General features: G+C 42.0%; 1 protein-coding gene across 1 annotated transcript in view; it reads left to right on the forward strand.

The window, feature by feature from the left end:
• Nucleotides 1–22,057, forward strand: part of LOC133525858 (nuclear factor related to kappa-B-binding protein) — a 29,270-nt gene extending 7,213 nt beyond the window's left edge. The window contains exons 10-32 of the mRNA XM_061862264.1: nt 232–405; nt 527–673; nt 3,029–3,116; nt 3,430–3,624; nt 4,103–4,324; nt 4,998–5,210; nt 5,884–5,970; nt 8,378–8,474; nt 8,507–8,602; nt 8,635–8,730; nt 8,763–8,858; nt 8,891–8,986; nt 9,120–9,371; nt 10,509–10,576; nt 11,017–11,292; nt 11,886–12,021; nt 13,097–13,281; nt 13,985–14,056; nt 14,226–14,384; nt 16,739–16,817; nt 17,668–17,723; nt 18,383–18,433; nt 19,338–22,057. Of these exons, the coding sequence (XP_061718248.1) occupies nt 232–405; nt 527–673; nt 3,029–3,116; nt 3,430–3,624; nt 4,103–4,324; nt 4,998–5,210; nt 5,884–5,970; nt 8,378–8,474; nt 8,507–8,602; nt 8,635–8,730; nt 8,763–8,858; nt 8,891–8,986; nt 9,120–9,371; nt 10,509–10,576; nt 11,017–11,292; nt 11,886–12,021; nt 13,097–13,281; nt 13,985–14,056; nt 14,226–14,384; nt 16,739–16,817; nt 17,668–17,723; nt 18,383–18,433; nt 19,338–19,478 (3,082 nt within the window). The 3' untranslated portion in view covers nt 19,479–22,057. The remainder of the gene's footprint in view (nt 1–231; nt 406–526; nt 674–3,028; nt 3,117–3,429; nt 3,625–4,102; nt 4,325–4,997; nt 5,211–5,883; nt 5,971–8,377; nt 8,475–8,506; nt 8,603–8,634; nt 8,731–8,762; nt 8,859–8,890; nt 8,987–9,119; nt 9,372–10,508; nt 10,577–11,016; nt 11,293–11,885; nt 12,022–13,096; nt 13,282–13,984; nt 14,057–14,225; nt 14,385–16,738; nt 16,818–17,667; nt 17,724–18,382; nt 18,434–19,337) is intronic.
• Nucleotides 22,058–25,353: the final 3,296 nt, after the last annotated feature.

A 25,353-nucleotide genomic window follows, 5' to 3' on the forward strand; every position in this document is an offset into this window, starting at 1 on the left:
TCGTGATTTTGAAGACAATCATAAATTCGTTTCTTGATGTTAGTTCGTCTTAAAAAACTTGAATAACATAATGATTTAATGAATAAGGCGACATAGAACTTATAATATAATAATAAAACAACAAAATTAAAAATAATATATACTTAAGTGGAGCTGGTGATAATTTTGTGGGCTAACCATTCTCTTTTGTTCAAATTTATTTAGTAAATAAGCCTATGTTGTTGAATCCAGGTACCGTGCCGTAGTAGGTCCTTGTGCACGTTGTGGCGCGGGCGGTGGCGCGGCCAGCGCACTCCTGACCGCCTCGCGACCGCGCCACGCCTCCTTCCTGGCGCTCGTGCGCGACGCCGTGGCGCGCCTGCCCAACGGCGAGGGCACCCGCCACGACGTGCTCACCCTGCTCAAGTGAGTGCCACTATACAGCCCTCCTGGCCGCCTCGCGACCGCGCCACGCCTCCTTCCTGGCGCTCGTGCGCGACGCCGTGCCGACATCGTTTCAAAATTGTATTAATCTTTTTGATTGCAGGATGTCTCAATGGATCTCAGCGTGTAGCGACCAGGCGCTCCTGAGTGCACTATCAACAGCATTAGACCGACTTCTCTCTGCCAAGCGAGACCCCGTTGTAAAATATGACCAAAGGACGGCCATTTGGACCTATTTGCACAGAAATAGGTATTTAGAGTGTTCACTTTCCTACCGATATATTTGACGAAGTCTATACATTTTCATAGCATTTCCGATTCCTCTTATGTAGTGAGATCCGCTTATATGTAGGTAGCAGATACATACATGTAAATAAAGTGGGAGGTAAAGCATATATCGAAGTTTTTGACAATGTTTTTTTTGTGAAGTAGTACTTATTCAATTTAATTCAATTTATTTGCTTCAGACATAATTCCATAGAAATGTTAGTAGAGAATGTTGTTGCTCTTCCGCACGCGGTGCATCAGGGAAGCGGTTCTCTTGCGTATTATTGAGATAAAGCACTCCACGCGTGCCTCGGCGAACATACCTGTTCAAAAATTCAATTCAAATTCAATTCAATTCAAAATATACTTTATTCATGTAGGCCTAGCAACAAGCACTTATGAATAGTAAGACAGTATTACATATAATTATCTTAATCTAATTATCAGAGCAATTTATTGATGTTGTAAATATTATTCCATATATAATACTAATGAATATAATTCATAGATCAAATTTAATACTAAAACTTTCACAAAATACAGTCATACAAAAAAAAAATTATAAAAAATACTAGTCTAGATTGTTTCTAGAATAAATTCTAAATGTCAAACAAATATAATAAAAACAACATACATGCATTGGAATATCCATTTCACCATCATTATTCAAATATAATAAATAATTAATCATTTCGAATCACAATTAATCCCACGTTGTTTTATCATTCATGTAGTCTTGTGTGGTATAATAAGCTTTAGAAATAAGTTTACGCTTTACATGATTCTTAAATTTATTAATTGGTAACTCAGTAATATGGTTTGGAAGTTTATTATAAAATCTCACACAATTACCCATGAATGATTTTTTAATTTTATGGAGCCGAGTGAAGGGCACGGCGAGCTTATGTTTATTTCTAGTATTAATATTATGAATGTCACAATTTTTCTTAAAATCGGCAATATTTTTATGCACATACAGAATATTCTCATAAATGTATTGACAGTGCACTGTCATGAGGTCAATTTCCTTACATTTATCTCTCAGTGAGTCTCTATGGTTCATTTTATATATTGCTCGAATAGCCCTCTTCTGCAGAACAAAAATGGTATTTATCTCTGAAGCACCACCCCACAGTAAAATACCATATGACATAATGCTATGGAAGTAACTAAAATATACTAATCGAGCTGTTTTGACATCAATTAACTGACGGATTTTGCTTACTGCAAAAGCTGCAGAACTCAGTCTATTCGAAAGAGTAGCAATATGGGGACCCCACTGTAGTTTAGAATCTAAAGTTATACCAAGAAAAACTGTACTATCAACTAATTCCAATTCCTCATCCTTCACAATGACACTTGTTTGTACATGCCTTACATTACTAGTGACAAACTTAATACATTTAGTCTTATTCTCATTTAACAATAAATTATTAACATTGAACCAATTTACTACTTTAGAAATAGCATCGTTTACATCATTGTAAGCTTGTTGCTGTCGTTTGACTTTGAAAATAAGTGAGGTGTCGTCTGCAAACAATACTATATCATGGTGGGTCTTTACAAGGAATGGCAAGTCATTTATGTAGATAAGGAACAGGAAAGGTCCCAATATTGACCCCTGTGGTACACCCATAGAGACCAATGACCCCGGTGATCGCTGTCCATTCACATCGACCCTTTGTATTCTACCATTTAAGTAGGACTTAAGTAAATCCAGTGCCGCTCCTCTAACTCCATAATAGTGTAGTTTCCTGATTAATGTTTTATGACAAACGCAGTCGAAGGCCTTAGACAAATCACAGAAGATACCTATAGCATCTCGTGACTCCTCCCAGGCATCGAAGATATGCTTAATTAGCTCAACACCAGCATCGGTTGTCGAGCGACCCCGTGTAAAACCAAACTGCTTATTATGCATTAAATTATTGACGTTAAAATGTCGTACTAATTGAGAAAGAATTAATTTTTCAAAAATCTTACTGAACATTGGTAGCACAGATATCGGTCTAAAGTTAGTGGGGTCAGAGTTGCTACCCGATTTAAATAAAGGAGTTATTTTACTATGTTTCATTAAATCAGGAAACTCGCCGCAATCAACACTGTTGTTAAATATAATTACTAAGTCAGGCGCTATAATTTCTACTAAGGATTTGACAGCATGGACAGAAACTCCCCAGAGGTCATTCGTTTTTTTGACATTAACCGAATTAAACGCCTTTACTACATCGGAGGTACTGATGCGCTACAAAAGCGTGGTAGCCCCAAGAGTACCCTGAATCTGTTGTTATAGTGGACTTATAGCGACTGAGTAATGATGTAGCAAAATTGTGTGCAGGACGGAGGAGGATTGGTTGAAGTCAACGGCGCGAGGACGTCGCGCGGCGGAGAAGCGGGAGCCCGAACCAGTAACACCGCCACCTGCGGTAACTATATCTATATTATATTCTTCTTTAAGCGATTTTATGACGAAATACTCTACTCCGATAGTTCATGCTTCCGCATAAGTATCTGCATCAAGAATTTGTATATATGTGCAGTTAATACTTGATAATTTTAAAGATATCGGCATCGGGCAGCGGTTTACAGAGTCCGTCCATAATGATATGTCTATTCAAAGGCTTCTGAAGATATCCATTAAAAGGACAAGCTCGCCTTTTTACTGCCTATGTTGGGTCATATTTATGTCTGTGTGTTCTGTACAGTAAAAAGTTCGTTCATTCATGCGTTTCTATTTAGGTGGAACTGGAAGTAGGTACGGAGGCATCAGTATCGGACAGCGACGTGGACGTGGACGTCGAAGGCGGCGCGGGCCCCGGCTCGGCGCAGCTGCTGCTGGCCGCCGCCGCGCCCGCCCGCGCGCCCGCCCGCACCCCCGCCCGCGCCCGCGCGCGCGAGCGGCCCCGCCAGAAGCCCGCCAAGCCCGACCCGCAGGTACTGTGCCACGAGTATGGCGGCGTGGGCCCGGCTCGGCGCAGCTGCTGCTGGCCGCCGCCGCGCCCGCCCGCGCGCCCGCCCGCACCCCCGCCCGCGCCCGCGCGCGCGAGCGGCCCCGGCAGAAGCCCGCCAAGCCCGACCCGCAGGTACTGTGCCACGAGTATGGCGGCGTGGGCCCGGCTCGGCGCAGCTGCTGCTGGCCGCCGCCGCGCCCGCCCGCGCGGGCGAGAGAGAGAATAGAATGTAAATAAGTAGGTAAAATTTTAACCGCAGAAGCCGAACCTTCGGTTTCGGCAAAATAAAATGTTTCGGTCGGACACTAGTTCTAGGGTACATGGTTTAATTTAGCTAGAATAAAGGATGTTCTTAGAGACACCAAGTAAAATACGGACTAAGTCTGAAGAAATATTTTAATACGTTTTTTTTTTTACTTATAATAGTTTTTCCTTGATATAATAAGTTGTTATTCCTACAGGCGCGGACGACCCCTACCCAAGCGAAACCCACCGTAGCCCCTCCCAAGCCGTCCCCGCAACAAAAATCAACTCCAAAGGCGGCTCTCATGGCCCAGTCAGCCAAACAGGCCAGCCTGGTTGCCCAGGCCGTGAAGAGCAACCTCATAGCTCAAGCGGCCAAACAGGCCAATCTAAGTCAACACACGAAGCCCGCTCCTGCCAAGCCAGTCAACGTGGTTAAGGTATAATATAATTCATTCATTGTGGAAACAAGCCAGCAATGCCAAATATGCCAATCTAATGGCTGAGTTTCATTGGTCGATAACTCGGTCGATATAAAGCGTGCGGGGACTCCCCCGTCGCAGGCGATGTAACGACTAGTGAAACTCATAAGTCGATAGTTTGGTAGATATACAGCATGCGGGTGACTCCCCGCAGGCGGTAAGGTGCCAAGACGACTAGTGAAACGCATAATGGCATGCGTTTTGGAAATCTTCCGCACCCCGCACGCGGGCCTTATCGACCAATTAAACTGAGCCATAAGTCAGCAAACGAATACCGCTCCGGACAGACCGGTTAACGTAGTTAAGGTATAACATGACTGCTAAGTACAACGCGGTTATACCTTATAACATGAATCGTTCATGGTCCATTCGGTTTAACAAGAGCTAACCCTTTGAACGCCCTGCGCGGCGCGTGATCGTGAACCTTGTCGGAATGCACGAAGGCTGATATTGGGCTGCAGCCGCGCGCGTTAATTGACGTCTTTGGCGGTCAAAGAAACTTCATAGCCCAGGCGGCCAATTAGGCCAACTTAAACAAGTCCGCGCGGTCTAATAATTAAATTGTAGCGAACTGGTTGAGTGCAACCAGCCCTTTATCAATAAATATGAACGAACTTCATTTTCGCAACAGGTCCAGAAACCGCCTCAACCAGCGAGCCAACCTGCCAAGCCGGCCGCGAAGGCGCCCCCGTCGCCCAAGCAAGCCGTGCCCAAGCCGGCGCCCGCGCCCAAGCCGCCCCCGGCCAAGCCGCCGCCGGCCGCGCCGCCCAAGTCCTCGCCGTCCGCCGTGCAGCAGGCGCCGCTCAGGCAGCGGACGCTGCTGGTCGAGGCTCCACCACAGAGTGTTAGTTGAAAAAGTCTACTTTGTTGCGAACTGACAAATGTCTCACCAGGCTCACCTACATGGTACCAGTTTCTCGTACGATTTTAAGGCGAATCATTCGACATTATCACAAGTGACGATCGTCAAACGATTGTAGAAAAAAATAAATCTCCTATCCCTTGTCCTTTAAGTGTGTCAAATAGCACTGGATAGCTGTACAATTAATGGTCGTGGGTTCGATGAAAGAAAATATTACCATGAAACGGATTAATCTGAATAAGGCCTTGTTTCCTGTCAGACGGGTCTCATTGAGATCAGGAATTCTCAAGCGAAATTTGGACTGAAAGAAAACATATAGATTTTATTAGCGAGTTAAATTTAAAGATTAACGAGAAGGCGGAAAATTAATAGTGTGGGTGTGGTGTTGCTTTGCAGATTTCCACTCCGGCAGTGACGAGTCAACAGACTGCGCCCGTGGTTTCCATCGTACAACCTGTTTCCACAATAACGTTGCATCCGGCACCAAACAAGGTAATCACACTCATATGGAACTGTAATGTTTTGTGGAATTCTTTAACGGCCATTATTAAACCTAAACCTATTATGCTTACGAAAATTACGATATATATACCTAATATTGAATTAAAAATAGATTAATGTATGTTTAATTCACAATGAATGAATATTTTAGCAGGTAACGCAAGGCACAAGATCGCTGCTCATAAGGCCGCCCGCAGTGCAGACGACTGTCACGGCAGTTGTTTCTACGCCTATTTCACAGGTCAGTAGTTTTTTACTTTATTTCAGAAGGGCCGCTTTGGGGCCGGATTGTTTTAATCAAATATAACGGATACGAATAGTAAAAGGTCTTAAAAGACTTAATTCTTAATATCGTCGGAGATAGTGCAATACCGCGCAACTAACAAAGTCGTAAGAGTTCGAAATTCAAACAATGTACAAGGTAATTGGACCTTACTGCATTTGTTAGTTACGCGGTATTGCACTATCCCCGACGATATGTCTGGAAGAGATATGGGATATAATTAATCCTCACACTGCAGATTCTTTAGCCTTCTTTGCAGGTGATTTCTATTAATGTGCGATCGACATACAATTATAAAAAAAATAAAAACAAATGTGAGAGATTACCTAGATTATGCAAAAAAGTTGAAATGGAAGTGGGCAGGTCATGTCGAAAGGATGGCAGACAAAAGATGAACTAACCAGATAAGTATGTGGCCCGGACCAATAGGCAAAGGCAAAGATGTAAAACCGTACATGCGATGGTCGGATGACATTGCAAAAATTGCTGGCCCCAAGTGGACTCCAGCACGTCACAGATCTAGCTTTCCCTGGAAGAGTCACCAAAAAGGCGTTCTTGTTTCGTATATTCCATGCTTAGGGTTATTTAAAATTCTATTTTAATTAAAATTATGTGAAAATATAGACGTTTTAACTACTCATCATAATGATGTATATTCCGTTAATTTAAATTTATGCTGACATTGCAACTAAAGGCAAGAAGTTAATAGTAGTTTATGTGACTGCTACATAATAAAAGGCATTAAAATACACGAGTGTGGGTTTAAGAAACAAACGAAGTGAGTTTCTTAAAAGGTTCACACGAGTGTTTTAATGCCTAATTATTAACATACAGTTACATACACTATTTTATCTACACAAATATTATAAACTTTCTATGATATACTCACTAACCCAAATTACAGCTAACGTTGGGGCATCGTTGCTCTCTTGGCGGAACTCGCGGATATGTGGTGGCGTCATCGAAATATTTTTATAATTTTATACGAAATGTTTGCTATAGTTATTTTAAAAATAACAAAACATATTCATTATATACTTAAAACTAATTAAAAGATAAACTACGTCAAATGACGGTAAATGAAAACTTTTTTCACGCATGTCACGCATTTGTAATTATTTTTAATTCAGAGACAAACTAGAGTCGGGGGCCTATTTCCGTATCATTCGATACAAACTAACATGCGAGATATGTCAAAATTGTATGCAATTGACATTTCCTTTCGAACAAAAAGGCATCTCGACTGATATTAGAATAGAGGTCAAATCGAATTGCTTTTTTTTTCAGAGATGTTCCAAATTTCAATGTCATAACCAAATCGATTTTGATGTAGTTATGAAGCAATTAAAACATTATCACAGATAAGAAATTTGTCGTAACAAAACAGTTTATCGTAATGTTGGCCATTATTTACGGAATTTGAAGGCATCATAGACGGTTTATGATATGTGTGTAGATAAACCCCCTTATTCATAAACGTCTACTTAAGTTAACAAGCCGCTAATAATCGTTTGTCCCTTTCCGACGTATTGGTATGATGGAAAGGGACAAACGATTATTAGCGGATTGTTAACTTTAGTAGACGTTTATGAATAAGGGGGTTAGGGGGTTAATTTTATTATTGTACGATCGAAACTATTGGGGAGTCTAGGCGAGGCTTAGTAATGTGACACGAATTTGAACCTTCTATTCATTGAACATTCCTTATTAAATTAGTTGCACGCTGTCGCGACTGCTTGCGATTGCTCGGGGTCATTGGCTCTCTCATTAGCTCATCGCTAGGAAATTGCCGCGCGAAGCAGCTCGGAGCAATGCGGCTTAGGCACGTCTACACCGACCGAGCTGCATAGCGCGGCATTTTCCTCACTAGACGACTCGCTCGTCCGTCTATTTAAGACGAAAGTGGAGGACCCGCGCGAAATCACCTTTTCATACAAACGTAGTTCCTCATTTTCCTCTCTGAATATTAACATTATTGACAATATTTTGACACAATTTGTTGTATATGAACCACAGCGATGCCTCTACGTTTGACTTTTTTCGAATTTTTAATTAGGTATTATAGCAGTTAGAAGAAATCTGTTTTTAGCGCCTAATATTTATAATAATACAAAAATCGAAAAAAGTCAAACGTAGGGGCATAGCTATGGTTAAAATACATAAAATTATGTAAAAATATTTTCCAAAATTTCAATATCCAGAGAGGAAAATGGGGACTACGTTTGTATGGAAGATTGGCCGTCCTCTTTCCTCTTAAGTATGAAATGTAAGTACTGTAAAGACGGTTGAAATTCCTTTGAGTGTAGTAAGCCGCGGGCCGACTGTGACACGAGTTGTACCTAATATTCTTTCGTGTGTCACACAGCCGGCCGGCACCCGGCGCGGCGTGGTGCGCGTGCTGAGCCCGGCGGCGGGCGCCGCGGGCAAGTCGCTCATATCGCCGCGCGCGCTGCTGCAGCAAGGTGAGACATCTGCCTACACATGTGTCACACAGCCGGCCGGCAGCCAAGCGGCGTGGTGCGCGTGCTGAGCTCGGCGGCGGGCGCCGCGGGCAAGTCGCTCATATCGCCGCGCGCGCTGCTGCAGCAAGGTGAGACATCTGCCTACACATGTGTCACACAGCCGGCCGGCAGCCAAGCGGCGTGGTGCGCGTGCTGAGCTCGGCGGCGGGCGCCGCGGGCAAGTCGCTCATATCGCCGCGCGCGCTGCTGCAGCAAGGTGAGACATCTGCCTACACATGTGTCACACAGCCGGCCGGCAGCCAAGCGGCGTGGTGCGCGTGCTGAGCTCGGCGGCGGGCGCCGCGGGCAAGTCGCTCATATCGCCGCGCGCGCTGCTGCAGCAAGGTGAGACATCTGCCTACACATGTGTCACACAGCCGGCCGGCAGCCAAGCGGCGTGGTGCGCGTGCTGAGCCCGGCGGCGGGCGCCGCGGGCAAGTCGCTCATATCGCCGCGCGCGCTGCTGCAGCAAGGTGAGACATCTGCCTACACATGTGTCACACAGCCGGCCGGCAGCCAAGCGGCGTGGTGCGCGTGCTGAGCCCGGCGGCGGGCGCCGCGGGCAAGTCGCTCATATCGCCGCGCGCGCTGCTGCAGCAAGGTGAGACATCTGCCTACACATGTGTCACACAGCCGGCCGGCAGCCAAGCGGCGTGGTGCGCGTGCTGAGCCCGGCGGCGGGCGCCGCGGGCAAGTCGCTCATATCGCCGCGCGCGCTGCTGCAGCAAGGTGAGACATCTGCCTACACATGTGTCACACAGCCGGCTGGCACCCGGCGCGGCGTGGTGCGCGTGCTGAGCCCGGCGGCGGGCGCCGCGGGCAAGTCGCTCATATCGCCGCGCGCGCTGCTGCAGCAAGGTGAGACATCTGCCTACACATGTGTCACACAGCCGGCCGGCAGCCAAGCGGCGTGGTGCGCGTGCTGAGCCCGGCGGCGGGCGCCGCGGGCAAGTCGCTCATATCGCCGCGCGCGCTGCTGCAGCAAGGTGAGACATCTGCCTACACATGTGTCACACAGCCGGCCGGCAGCCAAGCGGCGTGGTGCGCGTGCTGAGCCCGGCGGCGGGCGCCGCGGGCAAGTCGCTCATATCGCCGCGCGCGCTGCTGCAGCGAGGTGAGACATCTGCCTACACATGTGTCACACAGCCGGCTGGCACCCGGCGCGGCGTGGTGCGCGTGCTGAGCCCGGCGGCGGGCGCCGCGGGCAAGTCGCTCATATCGCCGCGCGCGCTGCTGCAGCAAGGTGAGACATCTGCCTACACATGTGTCACACAGCCGGCCGGCAGCCAAGCGGCGTGGTGCGCGTGCTGAGCCCGGCGGCGGGCGCCGCGGGCAAGTCGCTCATATCGCCGCGCGCGCTGCTGCAGCAAGGTGAGACATCTGCCTACACATGTGTCACACAGCCGGCCGGCAGCCAAGCGGCGTGGTGCGCGTGCTGAGCCCGGCGGCGGGCGCCGCGGGCAAGTCGCTCATATCGCCGCGCGCGCTGCTGCAGCAAGGTGAGACATCTGCCTACACATGTGTCACACAGCCGGCCGGCAGCCAAGCGGCGTGGTGCGCGTGCTGAGCCCGGCGGCGGGCGCCGCGGGCAAGTCGCTCATATCGCCGCGCGCGCTGCTGCAGCAAGGTGAGACATTTGCCTACACATGTGCAGACTTCGGTCGAGCCCACTTACGAGGCGCATAATATCTTAATTTCGCATCAGATCTCTGTGTGTTTGATCTGAAACATGTCACGGGCCTATATTGTACTCATATTTTACGTTAATAAGCGTTATATTTGCGTTGTTGCAATAGCGAACGCATTTTTCAAGACTTTTGAGATTTATTGTGTAATGAAAATAAAGTTTTAAAATACCGAAAATTGTGTTTTTATGTTAATTAATTTAATTTACACATCTCTGTTGATTTTTACCTACTTTGTTACTGGTATATCTTCAGGCGAACACGAAATAATCATAACAAAATATGTATAATTGCAATATATTGCTTACAGCTACACCGACGACGACAAAGAAAAGAACTTCCGTGTCAAACACCAGCTCGATTACGACTACTGCGCAGGTAACCCCGCAATCATAAATAAATCAATCCTATAATTTATTATACACATTTCGTTATTCAGTTAACTCCAACGACTTCCGAAAACATGACGTAAGTCATTAAAAAATGTTACAAGCAAAAAATCAAAGGTGGTATCATCGCCCACACTGTTAATTGTCCATCGGTGGACCTTATTACAAAAGGCATAAGGTCCACCGATGGACAGTTAAGAGCGTTGCTGTTTGTACCAATGAAACTATTTTCATTCAACAGTAACGGTATGTCATAAGCATAATAATCATAATATCATTTATTGCTCTCAATCTCATATCTCATGGATCCTAGAAGGGCGTGGCAAACACTTTCTTAATTAATTGTCGACCGGATTTAGCTCAAATTTGACAATTGAAATAAATAACTGTGCTTTTTCCCACCCACTAACACTTATTTGAGTACCGCAGAGCTCCGCCATGACGACCGTGGCCCACAGCGCCGCCGGCACGCGCACCGTGCAGCTGGCGGGCGGGCGCACGCTGCAGCTGGCGGCGCAGCAGACCGTGCACCTGCCGGGCGGGCAGCCCGTGCAGCTGGCGGCGCGCGCGCTGCAGCTCGGCGGCCTGCTGCCGGCGCGCGCGCCCCGGCCCGTGCCCGCCTCCACGGTGCAGCTCACGGGGCAGACGGTGCACCTGGCCGGCCAGAGCGTGCAGCTCGCGCAACACGCCGTTAAGAGCGTTCAGGTATGACTATGACTAACATGGATGCTTCGACTTAACGTATAACTATAAATTCACGTACTCCGTACCCCGGCAGCTCGGGATAGCTCTAGCATTTGATATTTCTTGTATACTTAACCTCTTGATTTTAAAAAGATTGTCTAGCTCAACTTCGAAACAGTCCAGTCCAAGTTTCTGGGTGCAACTCTGAAAACTTGTTCAGTATGAGGTCATACTGCATATTCTCCCCTCCGAATATGGTCAGACATACCAAATCACTCTGTATAGCTTTATCAATATCTCTTTTTGAACTCTTAGCACCTTACGAGATCACCTTACCAACTTAGATTCAAACATCTAATTGGCCTAGGTGAGTTATGTAATAAGTATGCCGACGTAAATGTGCCGCAGAATTTGAACATCTGAGGGTCTACAGTATATTCTTCAAAAAAAGAGTACAGATTTTTAAAGGGTCGGCAACGCGCATGTAACACCTCTGGAGTTGCAGACGTTCATATACTATGGTGACTGCTTACCATCACGCAGGTCGTATGCTTGTTTGCCACCGTCGTGGTACAAAAAAAAAACATTCATTATAGAGGTATTTTTACTTGCAGGTGGCCGCGCCGGGAGTCCTTCCAACGCAAACAGTTCAGCTGCCAAGCGGTCAAACGGTTCAACTCGCCGGCAGAAACCTTCAGACTGTTCAACTAGCTGGTCAGAACGTGCTCACTAGCCAGAGCGTACAAATAGGTAACTTAATATCATTTAAGACAGGCAGCTGACACTAAGATATAAATATTCGAAAAATGCAATGGTTGGCCACATTCTAATCTGTAAAAGTACCTATTATAAAAACCTTATAAAATACTAAACATTGAGAATTATTCCTAGTGGAGTTACGTTTTTTTTTTTTTAATACTACCTCGGTGGCAAACAAGCATACGGCCCGCCTGATGGTAAGCAGTCTCCGTAGCCTATGTACGCCCGCAACTCCATAGGAGTCACATGCGCGTTGCCGACCCCAAACCCGACCCCCCCTCGTTGAGCTCTGGCAACCTTACTCACCGGCAGGAACACAACACTATGAGTAGGGTCTAGTGTTATTTGGCTGCTGTTTTCTGTAAGGTGGAGGTACTTCCCCAGTTGGGCTCTGCTCTAGATCTGGAATGACATCCACCGGCTGTGCCCTACCACACAAAGCGAGATGACATAATGGAGATGGAATGGAATTAGGAGTCCCACATTGCAAATTTAAACTAAAATTGCAAAAGCAGCCTTATCTATACTCTCTGAACCATGTTCAGAGAATGTTGTTAAGAGCGCATACTACGAAAATGTATATTCACAACTCACGTATGGCATCATTTATTGGGATGATTCTGTTGATGTTCTAACTTACTTTCAGGTTAAAAAAAAGATGCTTACGAAACATGTGTCACTTGCACAAGCGTCACTCGGTTAGAAATGTTTTCAAGGAAAAGCAGATTTTGACTTTTACTGGGATATATATTATAGATTTAAGTGCCTACATGGCAGCAATAAAAGTTTTTAACAAGTTGCTTGTTGAAATAAAGTCTGTCGAAAGTAAATAATTTAAAGCTAATTTAAAAAATAGCTTATTAGTAGTCTTCTACAATATGACAGAGTTTGACTATTATAATAATAGATAATAGTGTATGCATGGTTTAATTTTGTTATTTAGTTCTAGGTTAGTCATAATTAATTGTACGTCCGTGATGGATAACCTGTTGGTTTTATTTGTATTACTGTCAACATCTTTGTACACAGTGAAACAATAAATGCTACCTTATTTCTGTTTTCTTAGGTTCCCAGACAGTGCAACTAGCTGGCCAGACGCTCCAACTACCGAGCGGTCAGACTGTTCAGCTTTCCGGTCAAACGCTTCAGTTACCCAGTGGTCAGACAGTGCAACTTTCCGGTCAGACACTGCAGCTGGCTAGTGGTCAGACAGTACAGCTGGCGAGCCAGACACCGAAATCTATGGCGCAGGTAATTTAGTCGCTTTACCAAGTGGTTAAACAGTTCAGCTATCTGATCAAACTCAGCCAGCTACCCAGCGGTCAGACGGTGCAAATATCCACTCAGTCACTGTGCAGTCGGCGAGCTAGACCCCAAAATCTATGGCGCAGGTAATTTAATCGCTTTACTGAGTGGTTAGACGGTTCAGCTATCTGGTCAAACGCTCAAACTCCCAGCGGTCAAACGGTGCAACAGTCAGTCACTGTGCAGCTGGTTAGCGGTCAGACAGTTCAACTTTCTGGTCAGACGCTGTAGCTGGCTAGTGGTCAAACAGTGCAGTTAGCGAGCAAGACGCCGAATTTATTTCGCAGGTAATTCAAACGCCCTATTGAGCGGTCAGACGTTGCAACTTTCTGGTCAGACGCTACAGGGCTAGCGCTCAGACGTTGCAGTTAGTGAGCCAATTCAGAAGCTTCAAGTACTGACCAGGCAGACGGTTTAAGTTGTCAATAAATTTTTCGCCCACTCAGTGTTCAGACAGTTTAACTTTCCAATCAGAACTGCAGCTGGCCAGCGGTCAGATAATGTAGCTAGCGAGTCAGAAATTCAAGTCGATATTACAGGTAATTAAAACGATACAATTGCTGAGCGGTCAGAAGGCTCTGTTCTTTGGGCAAACGCTCCTGGTGGGTTTGTTTTGTTTATATTAATTTATTTTCTGTTCTGTTTTTAGGTGGTGCGCGGCCAGGCCGCCGGCGACAAGTCTGCGCAGCCGATTAGAGCCAAACTTCTTACTAATGCTCAGGTAATTCTGAAAGAACGATAAACAATGACATAATGGGACATGATTGAGTAGTTTTCGGAGATGAACGGATTATTGCTCAAACCAGTCTAACCCTGTTTCGACCTGAGCGTGTGCTCGCTTTTACGGAGAATAATTAATAAAATATTTACGAGAGGTTTTGTATTTGCAGGGGCAAATGATCTCGCTGGAAAGTATGGTGGGCGCGCGCATGGTGACGCCGCGGCCGCGCGCAGCCGTCCGCGTGCTCGCGCCCGCGCCCGCCGCCGCCCGCCTCGCGCGCCCGCTGCTGCTCACGGCCGCCAAGCCGCTCCACAATATCATCCTGCAGGTCGGTACACTAGGGTCCAGTCCGCGTGCTCGCGCCCGCGCCCGCCGCCGCCCGCCTCGCGCGCCCGCTGCTGCTCACGGCCGCCAAGCCGCTCCACAATATCATCCTGCAGGTCGGTACACTAGGGTCCAGTCCGCGTGCTCGCGCCCGCGCCCGCCGCCGCCCGCCTCGCGCGCCCGCTGCTGCTCACGGCCGCCAAGCCGCTCCACAATATCATCCTGCAGGTCGGTACACTAGGGTCCAGTCCGCGTGCTCGCGCCCGCGCCCGCCGCCGCCCGCCTCGCGCGCCCGCTGCTGCTCACGGCCGCCAAGCCGCTCCACAATATCATCCTGCAGGTCGGTACACTGGGGTTCACAGGGGTACTAAACAGTCACAGTACAAAACATCCACCATCATTACATACAAGCCGGTCACGGTATCGCGCGGCGGCAGTAGCGTCGAGCGGTAGCCATAGGTGGTCGCTGTTAATACAGCCGCCGCGCGAAGTCGTTGCCTGGCCACTAGCTTAAACCATTTTTTTTAAACATATGAGCAACTTAGCTAATAGCTACAAATTGATTTCTTAAAGACCTATAGTTTCGTAATTTTTAAATTTCGATGTACAATTGAAAAAATAATAACATTGTAAACTTATAGCTATATAGCACCAACAATTATACATTTATCATTTATTTATTGCAGTCATGAAGTTACATAATAAGGTGTTACAATTAATTTAGTCAGTTCATGACACCCTGTTAGGGCACACAATATTAAATTTAACTAAATATCTAATACCTATTAAAAGCTTTTGTTATGTACACATAACAAAAGCATAAATGTATATAAAAAAATAGAGAACAGAGAAAAGACTCTAATTACAGGTACCTACTATCAGGTTGCTGCAACTTTTAACAACGTTATTTTAGAAAGTAATATAAGGTTCTTTTAAAGAGGCCTAATTAATTGCTAAACAAATCTGCGTCCATATACATTTTTCATTGTACCTACTGCTTACATGCGTTACAACGTAACTATTATAAAGAAGTTTACAAGTGAGAGGTCTTCGAAAAGGTTACGCGAATAAAGAAACCCAGTTGTTTATATACCTTGTTTAAGATATGATCTATATGAGGGTTAAACGTTAGTTTTGCATCCATTAACACCCCTAGGTCACGTATACTATGCTGTCGTGTTAGAGTACTGCCACACAGCCGATAACTGAATGCAATGCAATTCAACTGAACTGATTGCATTGGTATCTCAAAAATGGTCGGTAAGGTCGTAAAATGCGTAGTTTATGGTCAATCAAGTATTAAAAAGTTAAAAACATTGCAGTCTCGATTTCAGGAATGCTTGAAGAAGTTGATATGGCCATATCAAACGAAGGTAACAAAGAGGTTTACCAAAAGGCAGATGATTAGTACTTAGTATTATAACATTGGTACCTCGACTATTTAGCTATCTCAAATAGGTTGGCGTATTTTCGCCAGAAAAATACACTTCTATTTTGAAGTGAAAACTTCTTTAGCGGCGCTGTGCAGTTTTTGTGATGGGAAATTTTTTTTAAACTCGCGGCAGGTCACGTGACCGACAGATTCGTCAGATTGAAAATTCGTAAGACGAATGATGATGGTGTAAGAGTCGTTGAAATTATGGATGGAAGTTGATTTTTCTGAGAGATAAACTTTTTAATGTTAAATAGTTGTAATAGTTCTGAAGTGTTAAATTTTTAATGTACCATAAATTGTCATGTTTGTGTACGATAGCGTAATAAATGAATATTGTATTTTACCGCATAAATGATAGTACTTTTATTATACTAATCATTAAAGCAATTCGTGCGAAATTATTTTCTAACCATTTCAAAATATCAAAAATGCACAATGTTATATTCAAGTTTTCACTTCTGCCGGCACTCCAGGAGTTTTTTTGGTTGTTTGTTTTAATTAAAAAAGGCGGCAAAGTAAATCTTTCCCCTTGTTTTTACTTTTTTTAATGTAAAAATAATAAATTATATATATTGCCTCATTTTCGAAAAAAGCACTATATATGACTCAGCTGGCAGTGGAAAGCTACTTGCTGGCTTCGGATGCAATTAAACAGATTCCCAAGGTCGTCAGTTTAAAACGAATCCTCAGACAGCAAGTAGCTACTTAATAGCCTCTACAATAATAATATTTAAAAAATGTCACAGAAACGCTAATTTTGGGTACGCCAGCTCCATAACATAAGAAAAAAAATATTTATGTAAAAAAAAAACAATTATTTTTACCCTAATCGTCTTCAGTTCTATTAGCACCTTTAATATCCCATAAAATGTTTACTTTATTTGTACACATTTTTAAATTACATGAATACGTTTTTCCGACAGCAAAGCGACGGCAGCACTATACGGGTAACGTCGAGCGGCACCGCGGGTTCCACACAAACTATAGTATTAAGCAATATTGGTAAGTTATTTTGCAAGTGTACATATACATACACAACCTCATGTAATATCTCGAGTTAGAATTATCAACTTTTTCCCGCCGTGTACGGATATAGGCAGCAGTACATATACATATACCATTAGAGGAAATGTAAGCGACGACATAATGACGCTATAATGTATTAGTACTTGGGCGACCGAGCTTTGCTCGGTTATAACTATTTATTGTAATATGGTGGTGTATAGGTGATAATCTTAACTACATTTTTTTACTAAATTAAACTTGTCTAAAACAATAAAAATTATATATAAACTTGAACATATAAAAAAAAAACAAAAGTTAATCACCGGGCGAGATTCAAACCCGTGACACTCGTTTCTAGCCGTCCGCGTCTTAACCCGCTGGACCAGACAGACAGTGGCCGGCAACACGAAATTAGCGACCATATTCTGCGTCGAAAGAAAAACGCATTAAAACTCGAAAACACGCGTTTTCCCAAACATAAGACTAATCTAGATCGATTGTATACCCCCAAAAACCCCCATATACCAAATTTCAGCGAAATCGTTAGAGCCGTTTCCGAGATCACAGAAATATATATATATATATATATATATATATACACAAGAATTGCTCGTTTAAAGGTATAAGATATACTCGCCAGAGCGGCGCCACAGTCATACGCGGTCTACGCGGAGCATATATTTATAAACATATTGCTAATTAAATTATTAGTTTAATTATGTTTTCGAATCACTCACAATAAATTATTGAAATAAAATGTTTATGGATTCCATTTTTATCAAGTTTTATTCTATACCGTTACTATCATTAGGCAGTATTTTTTTATAATTGTATTGAATTATTTCAGGCTCGCAAACAGCTACTACGTCCACTGCTTCGGCGCCGTTGTTGAAATTGCAACAGGTATTTAATTAGGTTCAAATAGATTTTATTTTCTCCTATCTATTACCTTACAACTAAGTGCCGGCGTTTACCAAAAGACACGAGTAAACTATAGCGATTTCAGTGGTTTTTAGCATGAACAGTTAAACAAGAGTACGGTCACGTCTGAAAATATCGATACGGACAAAGTGCCAAAAATATGTGTACACTGCCTTAATATATGGACCATAAGGTCGAGTATACATATTTTTGGCACTTCGGTTGTGTCGATGTTTTTAGACGTGACTACATGACAAAAAAAAAAAAAAAATACTTTGTGTCCGACGGCCGGCCTTTCTTCCGAAAGTATTGACTTCAGACATAGTATTTCTCGGAAGGAACCCGGAGAATTATAACACAACACAACAGATCCAGAGATGCAAAAGAGCCTGGAGGATTGGCCATCATTTTATTAATGATTGTATTTAACCCTATGGACGCCACGCCTATTGCACGAACATTGATATTGGGCTGAAACCGCGCCCGTTAGTTAACGTCTTTGTTGGGCAAAAGGTTAAAAAGATTAATTATTTGTAAAAATATCACTTAATGAATTGGTAAAGCTTATTGTCGTTTGCATCTAAAGTTACTTACCTGTGCTTTTCTGCAGGAAAATTATAATAGCTGATATTCCATTCTAGGTCAATCCGATACAACAAGTTAAACTTCCCCAGGGAATTAAAATTCAGCAGGTGAATTTTCACACTAAGCATGTTTGAATTATTTTCTTACGTAGAGCATGCATAGACTCTTGGTTGATTTGTATTTGGAGGGAAAAGTTGCTGTAGTAATTAATATCACTTTACTAATAACAGGGAATGAAATATTTATGACTGCCGATTTCCATAATCCGATGAAAACATGATGCTTAATTGATGTTCCTGTCTGTATTACATTTCCCCTGTATCTCGATATTAAATCTCCGTTTTGACCTCAAGAGGTACATAAAACATTTAAAAAAAACTACATTGATTTAGGGATAACAGACAAAAAAAAATTATACATTGGTATCCTGTTCAAACTTTGCCTTTTTGAAGTTGACTAAACGTCTACCAATTAAAATTATGGTGATGGGCCTTTTTGTTTCTTTTACATATGGAAATAAAAGTCGTATTTCAGTAGATGGCATAACGATTTTCTGTTTAGACATTATCGCCCGCATTTATTACTCTGCTCAAGATTATACATTATTAAAATCCATATAATATTCGCTGTATTTTTTCTTTTCAAAATGTTAACACTATTAACAGATTGCCATATTTTCTATTATTTTTGCATGCAGACAAATCTTTCTAGAAGGTTGATTGTTTTAATTATTTTTGAGTATTTTTCTGGAGCTCTCTGCATTTCCGTTTCTACTTTAATATCGAGTAGGAGGATTTTAGTGGATGTTTCAATAGTTTGAAAGGGGGTTTGGTGTGATGCTAGTTTATAAAAAATACACACAATTGATTGACCATTTACGAAACTTTGACTTGACCTTACTGTGTATAAAACACTGTATATTACAATAAACATTCGTCAATCAAAATAATATTTCACTGAATGAACTTATTTAAAACGTTTCAACTACAGCAAAATATTTGATTTGGGCAGGCGGGAGCGAACGCCACGGTGGCGACATCTAGCGCCGTCAACGCGGTGCGGAGCGTCCTCATGGACGGTCAACAGCTCAAACTCGTCGGCGGCAGGCATGTACTTGCGCGCTTGTTGCGGCCAGCGCACCCGCCACAGTGAAGTGAGCTTTAATGATTTTGGTGTAAGGTTCAAACTAGCTAGCATAAGCTAGACGCGGTGAGGAGCGCTCTTATGAACAGGCAGCAACTCAAACTCGTTGGCGGCAGACATGTCCTCGTGCGCCTGTTACGGCCGGCGCACGCGCCACATTGAAATGCACTTTAATGCTATTGGTGTAAAGTTCAATGTAAGCTATTCTTATGGACAGGTATCAACCCCGCCTGTTACGGCTGGCGCACCCGCCACAGTGAAGTGAGCTCTAACGCTAGTGGTATAAAGTTCATAAAACTAGCATGAGCTAGTGTTGTATGTAGCGTCGTCAACGCGGTACGGATGCTGAAGGATGATGATGAACGGGCAAATTATGCGATGTGTTAACGTTTGTATACCTAGTTTTATATAGGCTGAGGATACGACTGGTATCACCACGTGCAGCCGCCACAGCAACGTAATCTCTCTTAGGACCATACAGTCTTAGATAGATTGAGATAGGAGCCACGTGCTAGGTTGCCTACTCATTGTAAAAAAAACATGTTTTAGAAATATTTTCTATGTCGTGAAGTGGGCTTGGGCAGTGGCCATAAACAGTTTCCCAATTTAATCACCTTTCAGTTTCATAGTTTTATGTGAATCCAGTGTCATGCCAGCATGTTGTGACAATGAAGACGTGTTATTCTTGGTTACCACCATCTCTCAAGCAAAAATGAACTCTATGCTAATGGCATAGATTTAACGATACCTAACTATAAGATTGTATGGAAGATGTAACGAAAAGAGGTAACTTTTATTTAAAGTAGAGCAGCATTATTGTTGGATTTCTAGTATAATGCTCGAGTATGTGTAAATATGTACATAATTTTGACTAAATTCAAAAGGGCTAACTTATGTTTTCAAATGATAGAAGGATGCTGTGTGAACATTTCGTTTATTGTGATATTGATATGTTTACTTATAGTTAATATTGTGTATATTTGAATGAGTTTGATTATCCATGAAAATCTGCAGTTCGAAAAGTTATAGCAGAAGGAAATTGTAGCAGTTTTTTTGGAAAACTGCTAGTTTTATTAACTTTACAGATTATTGAATGAGATTGCTAAAATTCGATAACAAACTATTTGCCGAAATATCCACGTACAATTGTAGTAGTAAATAATCTCTGTTTATGAATTATTTGATGCGGATTTTAAGTAAAACCAAATATACATTGATTGAGTAAGATGTGTAAAAGCTAAGACAATTTCGTGCTTCGAATTTGATAGGTAAATGAGATGGCGCTGTACGGCTCCATACATTTTGTGATAACTCTGATTGTCAAAAGTTGACGTTTGACAATTCAGTGACCACAAAACATATGGTGCAGTACAGCGCCATCTTTTCTGGATGTCAAACTAAGGAGCACATATTACAATCAATTCTCTTTGGTAAAACTAAATGAGCTCCAGAGTTTCTAACGATTAAAACTATCCGTAAAGTTATTTTAAATGCAGATTATTTTGTAAAATAAATAAAAAATTTACTTTTGCAAAGCAGTTTATCTAGAAGGAAAATATTAAGTTTCCCTAAAACTTATGTTAGTAAAATGGCTCGAATCGAGATTTTTGATCAGTTAAGTATGTGAGTGTAAAGGGATAGTTGTTTCCCCAAACAAATGAATTATCTTATTCATATCATAGACGGATGTATGCTATATTATATATAATATAATTTTGAATGTACAAAGCCAGTATTTTGCATTGTTAATTGCTCGTAAGGCTGCAATTGTTTGTATAAACGCTTATGAGAAGTGTTAATTAGTTGTAAAGATTTTTTAAACTCAATATTAACAACACTCAACTTTTTGTATATACCAGTGTCAGTTATGGGCGAGATATTATGAAATATTTATGTTATTATTTATTTAAATGTGCTAAATCAGTCGATCTATCCACACCACATCTATCGACGTAGATGGTTAAGGTCGAACCTTAAAAGGCCTTTTTTCCGTTGATTTCTTGTTCCAGTGAGTTATGTAGTATTATTTTTTATTTCAATTTTAAGGCATAAAATGAAAAGGTACTCGACTGTAGAGCCAAGCGGACACCCATACACGGTGGAACGAGAAAGTATACATTGTAAATTGCGTAATATCCTGTATTGTATACAGGTATATAGGTTGATGATGTGTGTGCGTCGCAAAAAAAAAACTGTATGGTACATTTAGCACAGCTGATCGGTCGATTGCTTTGGCAACATCTTATCTCGGGCAGAAAGCCACGCAGAGATCTGTCCCTGTCCGCGCAATCATAGAGAAATAAGCAAGCTTAGAGCGCCCACTCCATACATAGATAAAAACCCATTTATAATAATTAATAACTATTTAATTTAAACTTTTAATACGATTTACCATATTACAACTTATTATTTAAGTATTAAGTAAGGAAACTGATGTATAAAGCGAGCACTGTAACCTCACTTGTTTCTCCATGGCGGAATGCAATACTATACGTCACAACAGGATCATTATTTATTTTGTTGTTTTCATATTATACCTGTTTCGACATGAAATTCAATTACGAATGCAATATATTAAGTCAATTTAATGCTGGTTTTATTTCATTTACTATAATCCAGATTCAAAATCGAACTATGAAAATCATAAAGCTCAATGTCATATTTTTAACTATCACAATATTGCGATGGTATGAAATGATCAGACTCAAATTTTACAGCTCCTAATACTGTGGCCCTAGTGAAAAAGGGTACAAGTCTCTGGCAGTTTAGGTGTATAAGGGCATAAGTGTTACGTGGAACTTACACCCCTTTACACCTGCGCTGCCAGAGACTTGTACCCTTTTTCACTAGGGCCAGAATTATAAAACCCACAGGTTCCAAATAGATACTTTCAATGCTACTGTCTTTAACTTTAAAATAACACTTCCCATTTCAGAGTACCTAATACTCTTATATTATTATCGTGTTGCCTGCTTAGGCAATTCACACACTGACACTGCGGAGTGACATCCACCATCCCGCATGTTATTGTAAGATTTTTTTTTTTTTTTATTTGGAGATCCAACAGCTGTGACATTAACATAGAAAAATATAGTAGATACAGGAAGCCAATTATAGGAACTCACAGGTAGTGACATAATACTAAACTAAGATTACGCACTATTGCAACCACATATGTGAACAAAGCGAATACAAGTGATACTTAATAAGGATAATGTGGGAGTTCAAAATACTAATTAACTTAGTAACATAATGAGGTCTAAGGTAAAAGTATAAATAGTAAATACGTAATTATAGGTATTCAAGAAGGCGACAACACGCTCACTCAAAAGACTCAAAGTATTTCTGCACTAAATAACGTCTCAAGCTAGGAATGCCACAGTTGAATATATCCATATCCAATTCTTTAGATAGCTCATTTAGGTTACGACTGGCGCGTGGTAAAAAACTATTCTGTCTGTATTTAGAAGATGCATTGCTGATTGCTATTGGGGGATGATACCTTTTAGAACGAATGGGGGTTTTGAAACATAGTTTACTTAGCAACTCAGAGCAATCGATTACACCATTGGTTATACTTAGGAGATATGTAATATCGGCTATTTCACGGCGTTTTTGTAAAGGGACAAGGTGATGGTGCTTACATATTTTAAGATAGTTGGAAGAACTGTAGGGATATTTTAATTTAAAGCAAAGGTGTTTTATGATTTTTTTCTGAATGCGTTCAATTCTGTCAATATATGTATTGTAGCAAGGGTTCCAGACCTGAGAGGCATATTCTAACTTACTTCTAACATATGAACAATATAGCACCTTAAGCGTCTTAGCCTGAGTGAAGTGAACAGAATTGCGCATTATGAAACCTTTTATAAGCGCCACAAATAATGTTATTAATGTGATTATCAAAAATTAGTTTAGAGTCGTGAATGACCCCTAAATCTCTCATACATGATACTTTCTGCAGGGTTTGACCCTTTAAGGCATAGGTAGTATCGACTAAGTTACGTTGGCGCGAGAAGGTCATTGCAAAACATTTAGAGGGATTCAAGTCCAATCTGTATAATTGACAATAATCATCAAGGCGTACGAGGTCAGACTGTAGTAATATTGAGTCAGTAATAGATTCTATCTTTAAGAAAACTTTCATGTCATCAGCGAAACAAAGAAGCTTGGAATGCAGGAGACATTTGTCAATATCATTAATAAATATATTAAAGAGCAACGGCCCTAATAATGACCCTTGCGGTACCCCACTAGGAACAGTGACCCAGCCGGACATATAATTATTCACGACAACAGCCTGGGTTCTGTTCTCGATATATGATATAAACCATCGCAGTAAATCCCCATTTATTCCGATGTTATTCAGCTTTGATATTAGTAAGCTGTGGTCAATGCGATCGAAACATTTGCTGTAATCAGTATAAATTACATCAACTTGGGACCCACTATCCATAGCGTCAGTAACATAATCGTTCAACAGAATAAGATTAGATACTGTAGATCTACGTCGCAAAAATCCGTGTTGATTAGCATTAAAATAATTACTTAAACAATTATAAACTTGATTAAAAACAATTTTTTCAAGCACTTTTGATAAAATACATAATTTGGATATGGGCCTGTAATTTGCAATATCAGTTTTGGGCCCTTTTTTATGTACTGGGGTGATAAAAGCAGACTTCCATATTGAAGGTATAGAGCACTCTGAGAAGGAACGCCGAAAAAGCATGACTATCGGCTTTGCTAGGTTCTCAGCACACTTAATTAAAAATTGTGCTGGGAGCTGATCGGGGCCAGCAGACTTGGAGGGATCTAACTTAAGCAATAAGGCGGTGACGAGATCTGGGTCGACCTCAATTGAATTTAGGTTGACAATTGACTCAGTGCTAGAGGCAAGTGAGTTATAATTGGTCGAATTAATAGATGGTGAAAAATTGGTAAAAAAATAATCTGAAAAGGCTTCACAAATACCTTGTCCTGTATTAACCAAATTATTTCCATATTTCATACTGCTGGGCAGACCGTGGGAGGTTGATCGTGATTTGACAAATGACCAAAATTGTCTCGGGTTACTAGAAATATTTTTTTCAGCACGACGCACAAAATTAGTAAAACATTCATGTTCTAATTTACGAACTCTGTCCCTCAGTACATTATATGAAATTAAGTCAGAAACATTATTATATGTTCTGTATTTTTTTAAGTATTTATATTTTTCTTTTATGACTTTTTTCAAAGGAACAGAAAACCATGCGGGATAATTATCTTTTTTAATATTTTTGCTAGGTATAAATTTGTCTCTAAGTCTAAGAAAAGTCATGTAAAAGAAATCCAGCGATTGGGCCAGTGAGCGACCAGAAAATTCCTCTTCCCAGCATATAGACGCTAATTCATTATTGATAGATGTATAGTCACCTTTATTCCAATAATATTTAACAAAGGGAGCTGACTGCAGAGGGTTAATCGTAGTATACTCAATTTTAACAATAAGAGCCTCATGATATGGGTCAATAGGTATTTGTAAGGTATAATGTTGAATCTGTTACTAGGTATCTTATTTCGTAATTATTGCTTCAGTTCGAGTTGTCTATGTATGAATCGCCATTAATTTCGACGTTCTGGGGACCGATTTTTGAATTTCGACCGCTCGATTTCGTCACTCGAAAATCTGTGGAAAACGGCGAAATGCTGTTTTTGAAATACGAGCGATAGAAATTGGGAATCGAGTGGTATTGACCACTCGTTTTCAATTATATTAGTAGAATTTAAATGCCTAGTAGTTGAGATTTTATCGAACGTAATACACGAAATCGAGCGGCGAAATTAAAAAAATCGGCCCTCAGGTCGATAATCCTTAAAATTTTACAGATATTAAAACCAG

Source organism: Cydia pomonella, chromosome 15 (genome assembly GCF_033807575.1).
Source record: "Cydia pomonella isolate Wapato2018A chromosome 15, ilCydPomo1, whole genome shotgun sequence".
NCBI lineage: Eukaryota > Metazoa > Arthropoda > Insecta > Lepidoptera > Tortricidae > Cydia > Cydia pomonella.